This window comes from Gastrolobium bilobum, unplaced genomic scaffold (assembly GCF_033153095.1).
Source record: "Gastrolobium bilobum isolate Gb01-03AN ecotype WA unplaced genomic scaffold, APGP_CSIRO_Gbil_v1 utg5950, whole genome shotgun sequence".
NCBI classification, from domain to species: domain Eukaryota; kingdom Viridiplantae; phylum Streptophyta; class Magnoliopsida; order Fabales; family Fabaceae; genus Gastrolobium; species Gastrolobium bilobum.
Window position 1 is genome coordinate 2,951 of NW_026898576.1, and position 12,530 is coordinate 15,480.

Sequence of the window (12,530 nt, forward strand, 5' to 3'; positions counted from 1 at the left end):
AAGCAACCAATCTTGGTAAAATGTTCATTTAAGTACAGACGCAATGGTTATGGTGCACAAAAATAACAAGGAACAGTTATAATTCCCTTCTATATAGATTCAAATTAAATTATAGCAAACCATTAGCATCAATCAAGTTAACATTCAATCTTCATATCTATGCAATATTATTTGATTGAGCATGATGTACTGCGTAAAAAATTCCTCATACTTTTTTCTGTTCTTATAAGATGAATGAATCACTTTACTCTTTTAAATATACTTCACAAGTTGCACAAGGGCTCAGGGAGAGCATGACCTTCCATGAATTGGCAGGTGTTCTACCCAAACAGGTTGAAGGACGTTGAGCGACTAGGAAGCCGGCGCTGGCGGATGAGCATCGCTGGCGGAGGTGGTTTCGGCGGTGGATGGTTCTGCCATAGCGAGAGACCGACTGAAGAGTATTCAAAAAAGGAATTCGCAGTTTCAGAGGGAAGGAGAGGGTAATGGATTATTGTGAAGAGTAATTAAATAAGGATTACTCTGAAGAGTAATTAAATAAAATAGACATATACTACTAATATATATAAAGAGAGAGGGTGCTAATTTGGAAAGATTTTCTATGGATTGAAATTTTAAAGAATTGCAAAAAAAAATCTACTAATATTTAATTATGATTTTGAAGGATTGAAAAAAATCACTTAATATTTGATTAAGAATTTAAAAGATTATTTTAGAGTGTAGTCAAATCCGGTGGTATTCAACAAGTATTTTAAATAAAGAAAAAAAATCTTGTGATATCAAAATATATGACGATTTTAGTTAATTTTCTATTAATGTAAATTTTATTAGATTTTTTAGTGAGAAATACAGATATGATGTCTTTTTTACAATCTTATACTAACCTCTATGTTTTCTTAAGATTTCTAATTGCAAAGTTTTTTTCTTCTTTTGGCGGGTCTACCCGCTCGAAACCGGGTTTCGCTAGGAGAACTTCATCAAAGCTAAAAAAATAAATTTTTAAGCGATTTTCATCACAAAACAACACAGAAATAACAATCCAACAAAAGTCTAACCTAATCCATCTCAAAAACATTAGATTTTTTAGAGCTTTTGAAAATTTTAAAAATGATTTTTCAAGTTATAGGTCGCGATTTTTCTTAGCACAAAAAGGTATAATTTTTTATTAAAATCAACATATTAGACAAATCTAAGACCACTTATAGGCTTTAAAATTCCATGTAGAATTGAATTAAGAAGTCAAAGTTAAGCTTAGGCCATTACTTTGCTTATTTGCAATTTAGTCCCTAAACTTTCACATATTTATACTTTGACCCCTAAACATTATTAAAAATTTCATTTGTGTCCAACTTACTTCATTTAGCATGAATTCTATTATCACATTAATTCTCATGCTACTTCATTCATTTACGTACTAAATTTTGCATCAAATGCTTACTTAGTTCAAAATTAACATAGACTAATAATTAATATTAATTTAATTATATAATTTCAATATTTCCTAATGAGGGTTGTTATAGTTAATGTATAAGAGATAAAGGTAGAAAGGGCAAAGTCAAGAACATAAGGCGTGGTTAAATGAAAAAAAAAATGTATATACATAAAAAAAATGAAAAAAGAAAGAAAAAGAAGCTTGCTTATTAGAAAAGTATTATATTTAATGAATAAAAATGTGTGGAAAATTACAAAGGATGGAGAGTTGAAAAAGAAAAAGAAAATGTGTTTTGCGAATGTGTTATTAATTGATGATTGTTTCTTTTTAAATCTGATTTCTAAACTTATAGCCACTTTTTCTGCATTTAATCTCTTCCTTTAGCCATGGTAGTGTTTCTTTAGTGAAGAATGAGTAAAACACACACCTCTCAGACACTTGAGTGTGAGTGAGTAAAAAATCCTAGTGAGGGGGTATTTTGGTTTAATTTTCCTACTTTCTTTCTTGAGAACTCTTGTTACAATTCTATGACTTGTGGATTGTGAATATTTGCTTGATTTGATGCCTCATTATTTTTATACATTAAGCCTGAATACTCCCTTGATTGTGATATTTATTGATTGACCTGTTGAGATTTCATTGAGCACATGAACTCGTCTCGTTTCCCATAGTTTTGTTTTAATTGATTGCTGGGATAACAATATTCTAAATCTGAAAATGATTTGATAAACTCATAGTTTATCATATTTTAAGGGCTAAAATCACTTTCATATTTAGTCAAAAGCATGAAAACTTGGGGTTAATTAGCTAAAAAGCATGGAGTTTGAATTATTGACTTATGTGAATGATTCTTGCTTGTTTTGATCTAACGGTTAAAAAAGTAGTTGTAAGAGAAAATAGATTATAAATACAACCTCTCACTTACTAAAATATATTATTCCCTACTTAATACTTTTAAAATTTTATTCAAATTAATCATGCATATTGTTGAACAATGGAAATCTGTGTATTTCTTCTTTTGTAGAGAGGTAATTATATAGACTAACTTTGGGCTTCAATCAAGCCATAAATCACTCTAAAAAATAATATTAAAATCAGAGAATTAATCTCTCCTATCAATCAATTCTATTTACAATTAATTCATATAATTGCTAACACAATCAAAATCAAATTAATTACTCGGAGAATTGATGTCTCCTATCAATCAATTCTATTTACAATTAATTTCTATAATTGCTAACATAATCAAAATCAAATTAATTACGGATTGTATACAGCTCACACATACTTTTTATAATTTGAAATATTTTTATTCAAATTCTTTTTAACTTATATTTTATTATATTTTTCTCAATTAAAAAATATCTATTCAATAAACAGTAATTCAGAATTCTATGAATTCTAGACTTTTGTTAGGTACAAATGTCTAATATATCATTTGTCTTATAAGTAATGCACTACGTAAATATCTTGGGCAGGGCTAATTTCAAATAATTATTATGGGAAATTTTCTTTGTTAAAAAAAAACCCAGGAAAGTTGTTTTGTATTTTTAGCAACATATTCTTTTGATATTAACGTTAATTTTACAGAATGTTTATAAAAATATCTTAACTAAATACCAAAATAAAAAATATTGGTTATTTATTTACACAAATAATAGGTTTTTTTTTTTTTTTTTTTTACATTTTGATATTAACGTTTAACTCTTTTGTTTCTGATTATCTTATAACTTGGAAAAAAACACTCATATCTTGTATCAAATTATATTTTATATCATTTCACATTTATTTTAAAGTTTTTTCGTATAAATCATTATCTTAAAAAATATTTTAAAAAACACATCTATGATATTTCTACTGCGCTCTTATTCAACAAGTTGAGCGCCAACATATTTTTTGGTGCTAAAATTTTCAAATTTCAGTGTATGTAGGTTACAAAAATTTTCCCACTCTATAGTGCGGATGAATCTCACCCCTTACTTCATTACAATCTATATCATTGCTTTCTTCTTCTTCTTCTTCACCTGACACACCTTCCGTGGACGAGGGCACTGCAATCTCCATCGACCGCTCTGGCCTTTACAACCCACCTGGTACTTTCTTCAAATTTCCTTTCTTTCTTCGCTTCTTTTCCTCATTCTCTTTTTTGTTCCTTCTCGCAGACCATTCTCACCTCCCAAATTCCGATTCTGAGCTCGTCAAGCACCTCAAAGGGATCATCAAGGTTCTTTCTCCCCATTTTTCTTCCTTTACTTGTTTGGATTGGATTTTAGTCTGTCAAAATGTGTAACCTTTATATTCTATAACCAATATTCCCTAATTTAATTTTTACATGATAAAAATTTGTTTTTCCCCCCTTGTGCTATTAAACCTCACTATCTTACTTTGGGTCTCATAAATTTTAATTTTTGCTTGCGATTTGTTACTTATTATTGTTGAATTCTCAGTTTCGTGGAGGCCCTATATCAGTAGGTGAGTACATGTCGAAAGTTTTGACAAATCCTAAAGCTGGGTACTACATCAATCGAGATGTTTTTGGAGCACAAGGTGATTTTGTCACCTCTCCTGAAGTAAGCCAGATGTATGGTGAGGTGAGGTGAATTATACACTAAACTTTCAGTAACCTTATGTCTATTGGGGGCATCAACTTGCAATCATTCATGAAGCTTGTCAATGACAGAACAAAAGGATTCTAATGTCTTGTTTAAACTGATTTTTTAAAGTTTTTATAGGGTGCTTCAAAATTTAAGAACTTCATTGAGTCTTTGCATGTACACCTGGTGGAGTGTAGTCCAGTACTACAGAAGCTTCAGTACCAGAAATTGAAATGCATTGATGAAGAGAACACAGCTCAAGATGCTGATAAAAGAACTATAAGCTCTTTTGTTGGCACTCTTGTGTCATGGCATGCTACACTGGAGCAGGTTCCTTCAGGATGTATGTATCCCTTTCCCGATAAAAATAAGCTTTTGGACATACATGGAGTGTAACTTGTTATATGAAAATCTAAGTTAGTTTCTCTGTTATGTGTCAACATAAAATATCTTATTGTGCTATTTTCGTATGAGCTCTGACCAAATTCTTCTTTTGTTGTGCTGTAGTGCCAACAATTATCATTGCGCATGAGTTCTTTGATTCCCTACCGATCCATCAATTTCAGGTGATTGAATGCTTGCGCTATTAAGATGAATTGAAACTAAGGATGAATCCCACTCTATACTGTAGTGCCAACAATAAAAGTAGTATCAATGATAGTTTTGTTATCTAGTTTACATATTCCATGTTATGAATAACCAAACACCCTTAATTGAAACTAGCTTTGTATTTAGGTCTGAGGACAAGAAACCAATGGAATCAGAGGCCAATAGTGTTGATGGAGCTATTGCAAATCTCATGTTCAACAACATGGAGATTAACATGGAAAAAACTCAAAAGTCAAGTCCTTTGATACCCAGTTCACTGCATTGCATAGAGAAGAACTTCTCGAGAAAGAGATGGAAAGAGCAGCCACTGTTAAGATACCAGTGGTGTTTGGGAATGAAGATGGCAGTGGTTCTTTAGCAAGTGTTTCACCATTGTGACTCCTCAAGCAGTTCATTTGCAGTTAATATTTGATCATGCTTCTCTCTGTAGAATTTGCCAGCCAAAAAGATTTATATGAAAACTGAGTAGGACCAATGAGAATCTGTGAAGGGGTGGGAATCCAATACTGACCCTTGTTCAATTTATCCAAAGGCTGTTCAGAAATCATATTCACTTCCTCTTTTTCAGCCATTTCTATTGAAGTTGGGACCATCCTCAACCCCAGATCAGAAGTAGTACCACCCATTCTAGGAAGCCCTATGTGTAGGGCAACAGTCACAGTTTCATCATCATCTTCAGGACCAGTCAAAAGACTCTCATGTTTGTCTTCTATTGCACTATTACTGTTTGAGTGTTCATTTCCATGCTGATTTATGATGAGTCTTAACTTGTTAATGAGAGGAAGAGCCTCTCTTGGAGGAGGAGGAGGTGGTGGAGGAACTGCAGAGGAAGATGAGGGTTCGGATTGAATTCCAAACCAGTTGTTTGAGTAAGCAGAAGGGTATGATGAACACAATTTGGATTGAGAAGAAGAAGAGTAGTGAGGGTGGAGGAGCATGAACTTGAACCATCCATCGAATAAATTGGTGTGAGGATCAGTCATAGTGAATGTTCAATGTAGGAAGGTTATTTCTTGATGGTTTGATTCTTTGGTGATGTATAATATATTGCGTGCATGTGTGTTTGTGTGTGTGTGAGAGAGAGAGAGGATACTATGTGGGGGAATGGAGAGCCATAAGCCCCGTAAGTAAGTTTCAAGGTAAAAGAGCAAAGCCAAAGTGTATGGAAAGTCAAGAAATTACCCCCTGCAAGCCAATAAGAGAAATTAAAGGCGAAAGGGAAAGGCAAATGTAGAGTCAGAGGTTAGGCTTGCAGGTTGTCTCCCAGGAGATAGAGTTTGTTGCACCACCACACATGCATATAGACACAGAGAGATAAATCAAACATGATAGTTCAGTTGGCGCATGAGAGCTGAGTAAGTGAGGATAAAAGCATGTGTTTGATTTTCTATAGTATCACCTTTGCAAAGCGTTTAAAATCGTGGTCCCTAAGAAATTCAAAATGGACCCATTTAATTGAAATTATGGTCCCTTACAAATTCAAAAAAGACCTATATTAGTCCTCAAAAGGACTAAAATGGGTCCATTTTAAATTTCTTGGAGACTACGATGGACCTTTTTATTTGCTAGGGACTAAAACGGGTATCGTGAAATTTAAAGTATTTACTCGAACTTTAAATGTTACTTGCTCAACAACAAATCTAGATGAGAGAGTTGAAGAGAAAAATTATCCTTACCATTATAGTATAAAAAAATAATAATATATATTCTAGGATATTTCTAAAACTATTTTTTTGTGTACAAGTTTCTATAGTTAATTATGTAAATTAGTTGGCGAAAGTGTAAATACTTCTTTACAATTTATCTTTTTTCATATGAAATTTTACAGCTTATTATTCGTCTTGTGTGACTTGTTACAAACACTGAAATCAATAGTTATTGTGATGGTGATATTGTAAGAGCGGTTTTAAGAAATGTTCTTTGATGAATATGACATTTGAATATAATTAATATTAAAAAAAATTGTAAAGAGACGCGAAATCATACAAATAACCATGAATTATAAACATCATAAAACAACTAGGATATGAAAAAATAATAATTAATAGAGGTATTTAAATTGAAATTCATTACAATAAAAGAAGTGGGGATTATAAAAGGAAGATTATGTTATATGTATTTGATGAAGAGATAAATAGAGTAAAACAAATGTATAGCTAATTATTAATTTCTATGATTGTCATTCCTCATTAAATTATATTATTTATCTTTTTTACATATATTCTTCTAGTATAATTACCACTTTTTTTATCATGCCTCGTTAGAGTATATTGTTTTTATATACTCTATGAGTTATATTATAAACTATGGGTTATATTTATTTCATTCAACATGAGATTAACCAAATTCCTACACACACATAACAAAGGTGGGTCTTACCTCTATTTTTTCTCTTTCCAATTATTTGTGGATTTCTCTTATCATTTTATTTCACTAACATAAGATAACATATCTCGAATAACATAAGAAAAACATTTTCGATAAACTATCAATATGATAATGTAATCCAAATATCTCCTCTTGTTATAAAATTCGCACTCCCTGTGAAAGATTATTGCATTGATTCTACAAAAATTAATTTTGCACACTACTAGAGGACGGAACACCCTTTATAGCATAAAAATTTTTCAACATCAAGAAATGTTTTTGAGCAACATTACCATATTAAAAACTCATCATGCTAGCTGACACACAGCAAGTATCAAGAAATTTTGGAAGTGCTTTTAATATTCCATTGAAATAAGTGTCTGTCGGAAAGAAAACACATTCACAAGCCACTGTCTTGTAATGAACCTGAAGATTGTACTCCTCAAACTCGAGAACGAAATTGGATATATAGCAACTAACAAGAAGCTATTGTTGTTACCATTTCCATTGGGTAATAGAATTTACAGGAAAAAAGTTCAAAAGAGAAAAAGATGAGATTAGGAGGGACCAATTGTATGTTGTCGTTTTCAGTGCAAGGGCCCTACGTGTGGTGTTTGGTTTTCTTTGGCCATAAACGTGACGAAACTTCCTTGCTAATTTTGTAGGGTTGCAGACCAATCTAGTAATTCAAAATTTGAAGACACGGTTACTAACTAGGTACTTGACTATAATCAAAAGAGGTTCACCTCTTTAACTGCAATCCCCTTAATTAAAATAAAACACTTCAATAGAAATTTAAAAAGGATTTGATGTTTTTTTTGGCATAGCAATCTTGGGATGTTGGGTGACGGTCTTTTAAATAATTTATTCTTTTTAGATACATAAAGAATGACTAGAACACGTACCCCTTAATTATTCATATTCACTTTTGAAGTGTTAATATGAATAATTTTAAATATTTTATGAACCAGCACTAGAATCAATTTTACTGACCTCAAAAACTAAAACTAAAAATAAAAATATTTCTTTCTAAATTATTTCTGCTCCTTGTAGAATTAATTTTGAGATGCCAAAGTTTTAATCAAAAAGCATTAGTTAGTGAGTAATCTGAGTTTGCATACCGCAAACTTCATTTGCCTGTAATTAGGGGTGTAAATAAATTAGGCTGATTTACAGAGACCTACGATTTAATCTATATTAGGCCAGATTCGATTTATTACACATAGTTAAATAGAATAAATCCAGATTTTTTAAAAAAATTATTTAAAAAATAGATCATAGACTTTTTTTTTTATATATTGAATCTATAAACCCTCCATAGCACGGACACGTGCTTTTTTTGAAAATTTACGTGTCGTACACGTGACCGACACGGACACGCTCGGACACGCGTTCGACACGCGATCAACATTTGGGGACACGCGGTCAACTCTCCGACACGTTCCGACACGTTTTTCCGACACACAGTCAACTTTTTCGGACACGAGGTCAACGCTCGGACACGTTTTATTTATTTTTTTATTTTTAAATCTTAATTTTATTTTGTTAACTAAATATAGAATAAATAATTTTTAAATTAATTTTTTTCTACTATGAAATTTGACATGAAAATTTAACAAAGTACGAAAAATTATTTATATTTATATTTATGTTATGAAATTTAAATATTTGATTGGTTATATGACTTATTATGCACTTTTATATGTATTAAATATAAATTATATTATATATATTAAAAAAATTATTTAATATCAAAACGTGTCCCAACGTGTCAAAATATAACATTTTTTAGAATTAACGTGTCAGCGTGTCGTGTCGTGTCGTGTCATGTCTCCCGTGTCCGTGCATCATAGTATAAACCTACAAGTCAGCCTATATAATATTATTTATTTTAAATAAAATAAATAAAATTTTTATTTTAATAATTTCGAATGATAAAGTAATATTATTTTAATAATTTAATGTTTAATAAGCTTAGATAGACTAACAGGCCTAGGTCAAGTTTTTAATTTTTGAATATAGGCCAAATCAAACTTATAATTTAAGCCTACACAAGATTAATAAAGCAGGCTAGACCGGAAATATTTTATGCTGACTTAGGTTCAGTCTATTTAAATCAAAGCATAATCTAACCTTATCTATTTGTACCCCACCTGCAATGCAACAGGTAAAAAAGACCGCAAGTATTTTTCTTTTCCAATTTGATTTTATCAAAGAAAATGCTAGATAGCACAAAATGATTTTCAGGATAATTTTCATACAAATCATAAATACATTTATAGCTCACACGAAACTTCTAGCTGTTTTTTTTTTTTTTTTTTTGGTGCAATACTTCTAGCCGTTTTCATTAGGTTCCATAAAGCATTTAAGGCCACTCATGTCTGCTTTAGAACCCAAAAAATTTTGACATTATAATTTAATAATATTATATTTTTAATTTTAAAGTAACATACTTATTTTCAATAGACTAAGAATTTGTTTTTCATTTTATTTACCTCATTCATGTTAATAAGGCTTGGTTATTTGACCCAACAATCTTCATAAGTTGGATTGACATTTTATGGACTCAACTTTTCTTGGTTATTTGACAGTTTGATATGACAAAAGTTTCTTGTCAGACCGGATCGACCCAATTCGAATCATTGGAGTAGGCCTGGTTTATTTCATTTGGAGAAGCTTATTTTGACTCGAACATCCTGTTCAATTCGGTTTAAAAAATATTTGAGGGAAAGTGTTAAGTTTTAAGAACTCGTATACTTTTTAATTAAGTATTAATTTTATTTATATTTAGTAATTTTAACTTAGGGGAAGGATCCATTTCAAATTGTTTTAACAAATTACACTAAGTATGACCGGTCATACACTCTTATTTGAAATATGACCGGTCATACTTAATGTAGTTTCTAAGAGTTTATAAACAAAAAATTGTAAATATAACATTTCTCTTTAATTTATTAGATATGAAAGCTGAAATGAACTACCATTAAAATCAATTATTAATAAAGGATTTATTGTCCAATAAGCCTCTATGTGAATAGCCGTTATTGTCGATATGCATGGTATTTGAAAACCTGACAGATAAATCTAGAAAATAAAATTGAACAGCATTGCATGTGTCGGCATGAGTTGGAAATAAAGATATGGGTCTTTTATTGAGGAATAGCAAGTTGGAGGAACGTACAAACAAGCTCACATGATTTGGTTAAGAAAAGCCATGTTTGTGCGTATTCTCTAATGGAGTTGAGCAATAATTACAGGCATTATTAGTTGTTATAGGATTGTAGGACCAAGCCTTTGTTCATGATCTTGAGGTTTGAGAATTTTTTTGGTTATTTTGGTTAATTCTTCAAAACTATTCTTTTATCTGAACTGTGCCCCACTGCCCTTGTTGATATTGTGAAAGGAAAGGAACCGTTGATGAATTGGCACAGATACTCTATGAGGTGCCTTCAGAAATTCGTGTATTCATTCAGGTGATGATAGTAAGTTGAGAAGTATTTGACTTGAGCTGACTCACATTCCTTGACACGCTCAAAAGTACATTGGATTGGTTTAGTTTGCTTAGTTGTAGTCTGATTTCACTCTTCAGTTGCTTCAAGTTTATTGTATGTATGATAACTCTTGTGAATTGTTCTCATGATATAGTTGTCTCACAGAACTGATTCTTAATTATGGATCAACATTTATGAAAAATGATTAATATTTTTATTAGTTTCTATATTTTTATTTTCTTCTTCACACACTTCTTTAAAGTTTAAACATAAACAGTTTGAACGTGTCTTACTTACAGCAAAAGACAAAAAGAACGAACCAATGATCCCAGTTGTTTCATAAATGAAGTTTTCTTCTTGATTTGGTGCTTAATGTTCTTCATGGATAAAACAGTGCTGCTTTGTTTCAATGTCAACATTTTTTTAACGTTATTAAAAATTAAATTTAAAAAATATACGTAAGAAAAATTGATCCTATTTATTTTTCTCACAAGGACATTTATGTTATTTAAATTTAATTTAATTTTAAACAATAGAATGTGATTTCATTTTAAAATTACCATTTTTAAAAGTAGGAATGGTCCTATCCAATTAGCTTATTCCATTTTTTTTTTTAAGTTTCATGTATCAAATGTGATGCAAGTCATCAATATATGATTTTTTATAAATAATTTAAGAGATTGAGAAATTGTTTCCTTTTAAAGCAAAATATTAATATTCTATTTTAAAATATTATATCAATAGATAATTGATACAAATTATTTTTTAAACCTATAAAATTTACATGTAGAACATTTTGTTAAACACTTTAATTAAGATCAGTAATTCTTTGCAAGTACATAGTGAGATTGGAAACTCTTCCAAACCTTGAATTGAAGCATGAGTAATGTTATTTCATACAAAACATTTTTCACAATTATTATTAAGAATCATATGATACTACTCAGGTTAGGGGGGAAGAAACAGCAAAAGAGAGAGAGACAGCAGAAGAAAAATATACCATCATAATATTCGGCATTTTTCTTGAAATGATTATTCATTATGAACTAATCCTTAATTTTTCTAAAAGAAAAACACGTTAAGATTCCGTAAGCTTAGCAATTTACTTTAACGTTTCTAACTGAACGTAGATAAATTATCTACATTCACATTCAAAACGATATCATTTTAGGTTGAGAAATTAAATAATTATAATAAAAAAACTATTATAATCTTGAAATAAATTATAATTACAAAAATACTTGATTTTTACTTTAAAACGATGTCATTTTGGCTCAATATAGATAACTTATATACGTTGAGCGTAGACAAAGTGAACCCTTAATAAATAAGAAATTTTGTGAATAAACTATTGGAATTACACCTTAAAAAAAAGGACAGTGACAAAACTTAATTTAAAATTTGTGGATTTTAATATTAAAAAAAAAATAGTAAACTAAGTTATTGTACTTAAAATCTCGATTTATCACAATAATTTTATGTTTTTATAAAAAAAAATTCATCAAAATTATTTTACTATTTTTATGTTATAATTTTAAGTTTTATAATTTTTTTTAAATTTAGTAAAGTTTAAATTTAAATTATCTTGAATTAAATTAGGAAATAAGACAACTAATATGGTCCACCATTTAAAAAAAGGGAATAACATCTGTCATTTTAAAGGATATAAGATTATATCATTTTAGATCTTAATCGTTGATTTCCGTCTATCAATGGTTATAATTTATTGGATCAAAATTATTAATAATAAATTTTACCCATTAAGTTTGACTCAATAGATTATAACCGTTGATGGACGAAAATCCACAGTTAGGATCTAAAATAATATCCTTTAAAATGATAGATATTTTTCTCTTGAAAAAAATAGAAGAGTATGTATAGAAACTTTACTTTTGTCGTACTACAACACAAATGAAAAACCCCTAAACTATTAAGGGTGTAAAAAGAGTATAATGTTGCATGATGTAAGAAAATTTTTCTACCCTCACAATAACGAAGATAGATAAGATGAAACAATGAAAGAAAGAAAAATTATGT

At 29.9% G+C, this 12,530-nt stretch overlaps 1 protein-coding gene and 1 pseudogene across 1 annotated transcript; one reads left to right on the top strand and one right to left on the bottom strand.

The window, feature by feature from the left end:
* The first annotated feature begins 303 nt into the window (after positions 1 to 303).
* On the top strand, positions 304 to 5,013 carry LOC133317483 (uncharacterized; annotated as a pseudogene).
* A 23-nt stretch (positions 5,014 to 5,036) lies between these two features.
* LOC133317484 (zinc finger protein WIP2-like) lies at positions 5,037 to 5,618 on the bottom strand. Its single transcript, XM_061519347.1, has one exon. It carries the CDS (start codon positions 5,616 to 5,618, stop codon positions 5,037 to 5,039), a length of 582 nt encoding a protein of 193 aa, XP_061375331.1.
* Between the last annotated feature and the right edge of the window lie 6,912 nt (positions 5,619 to 12,530).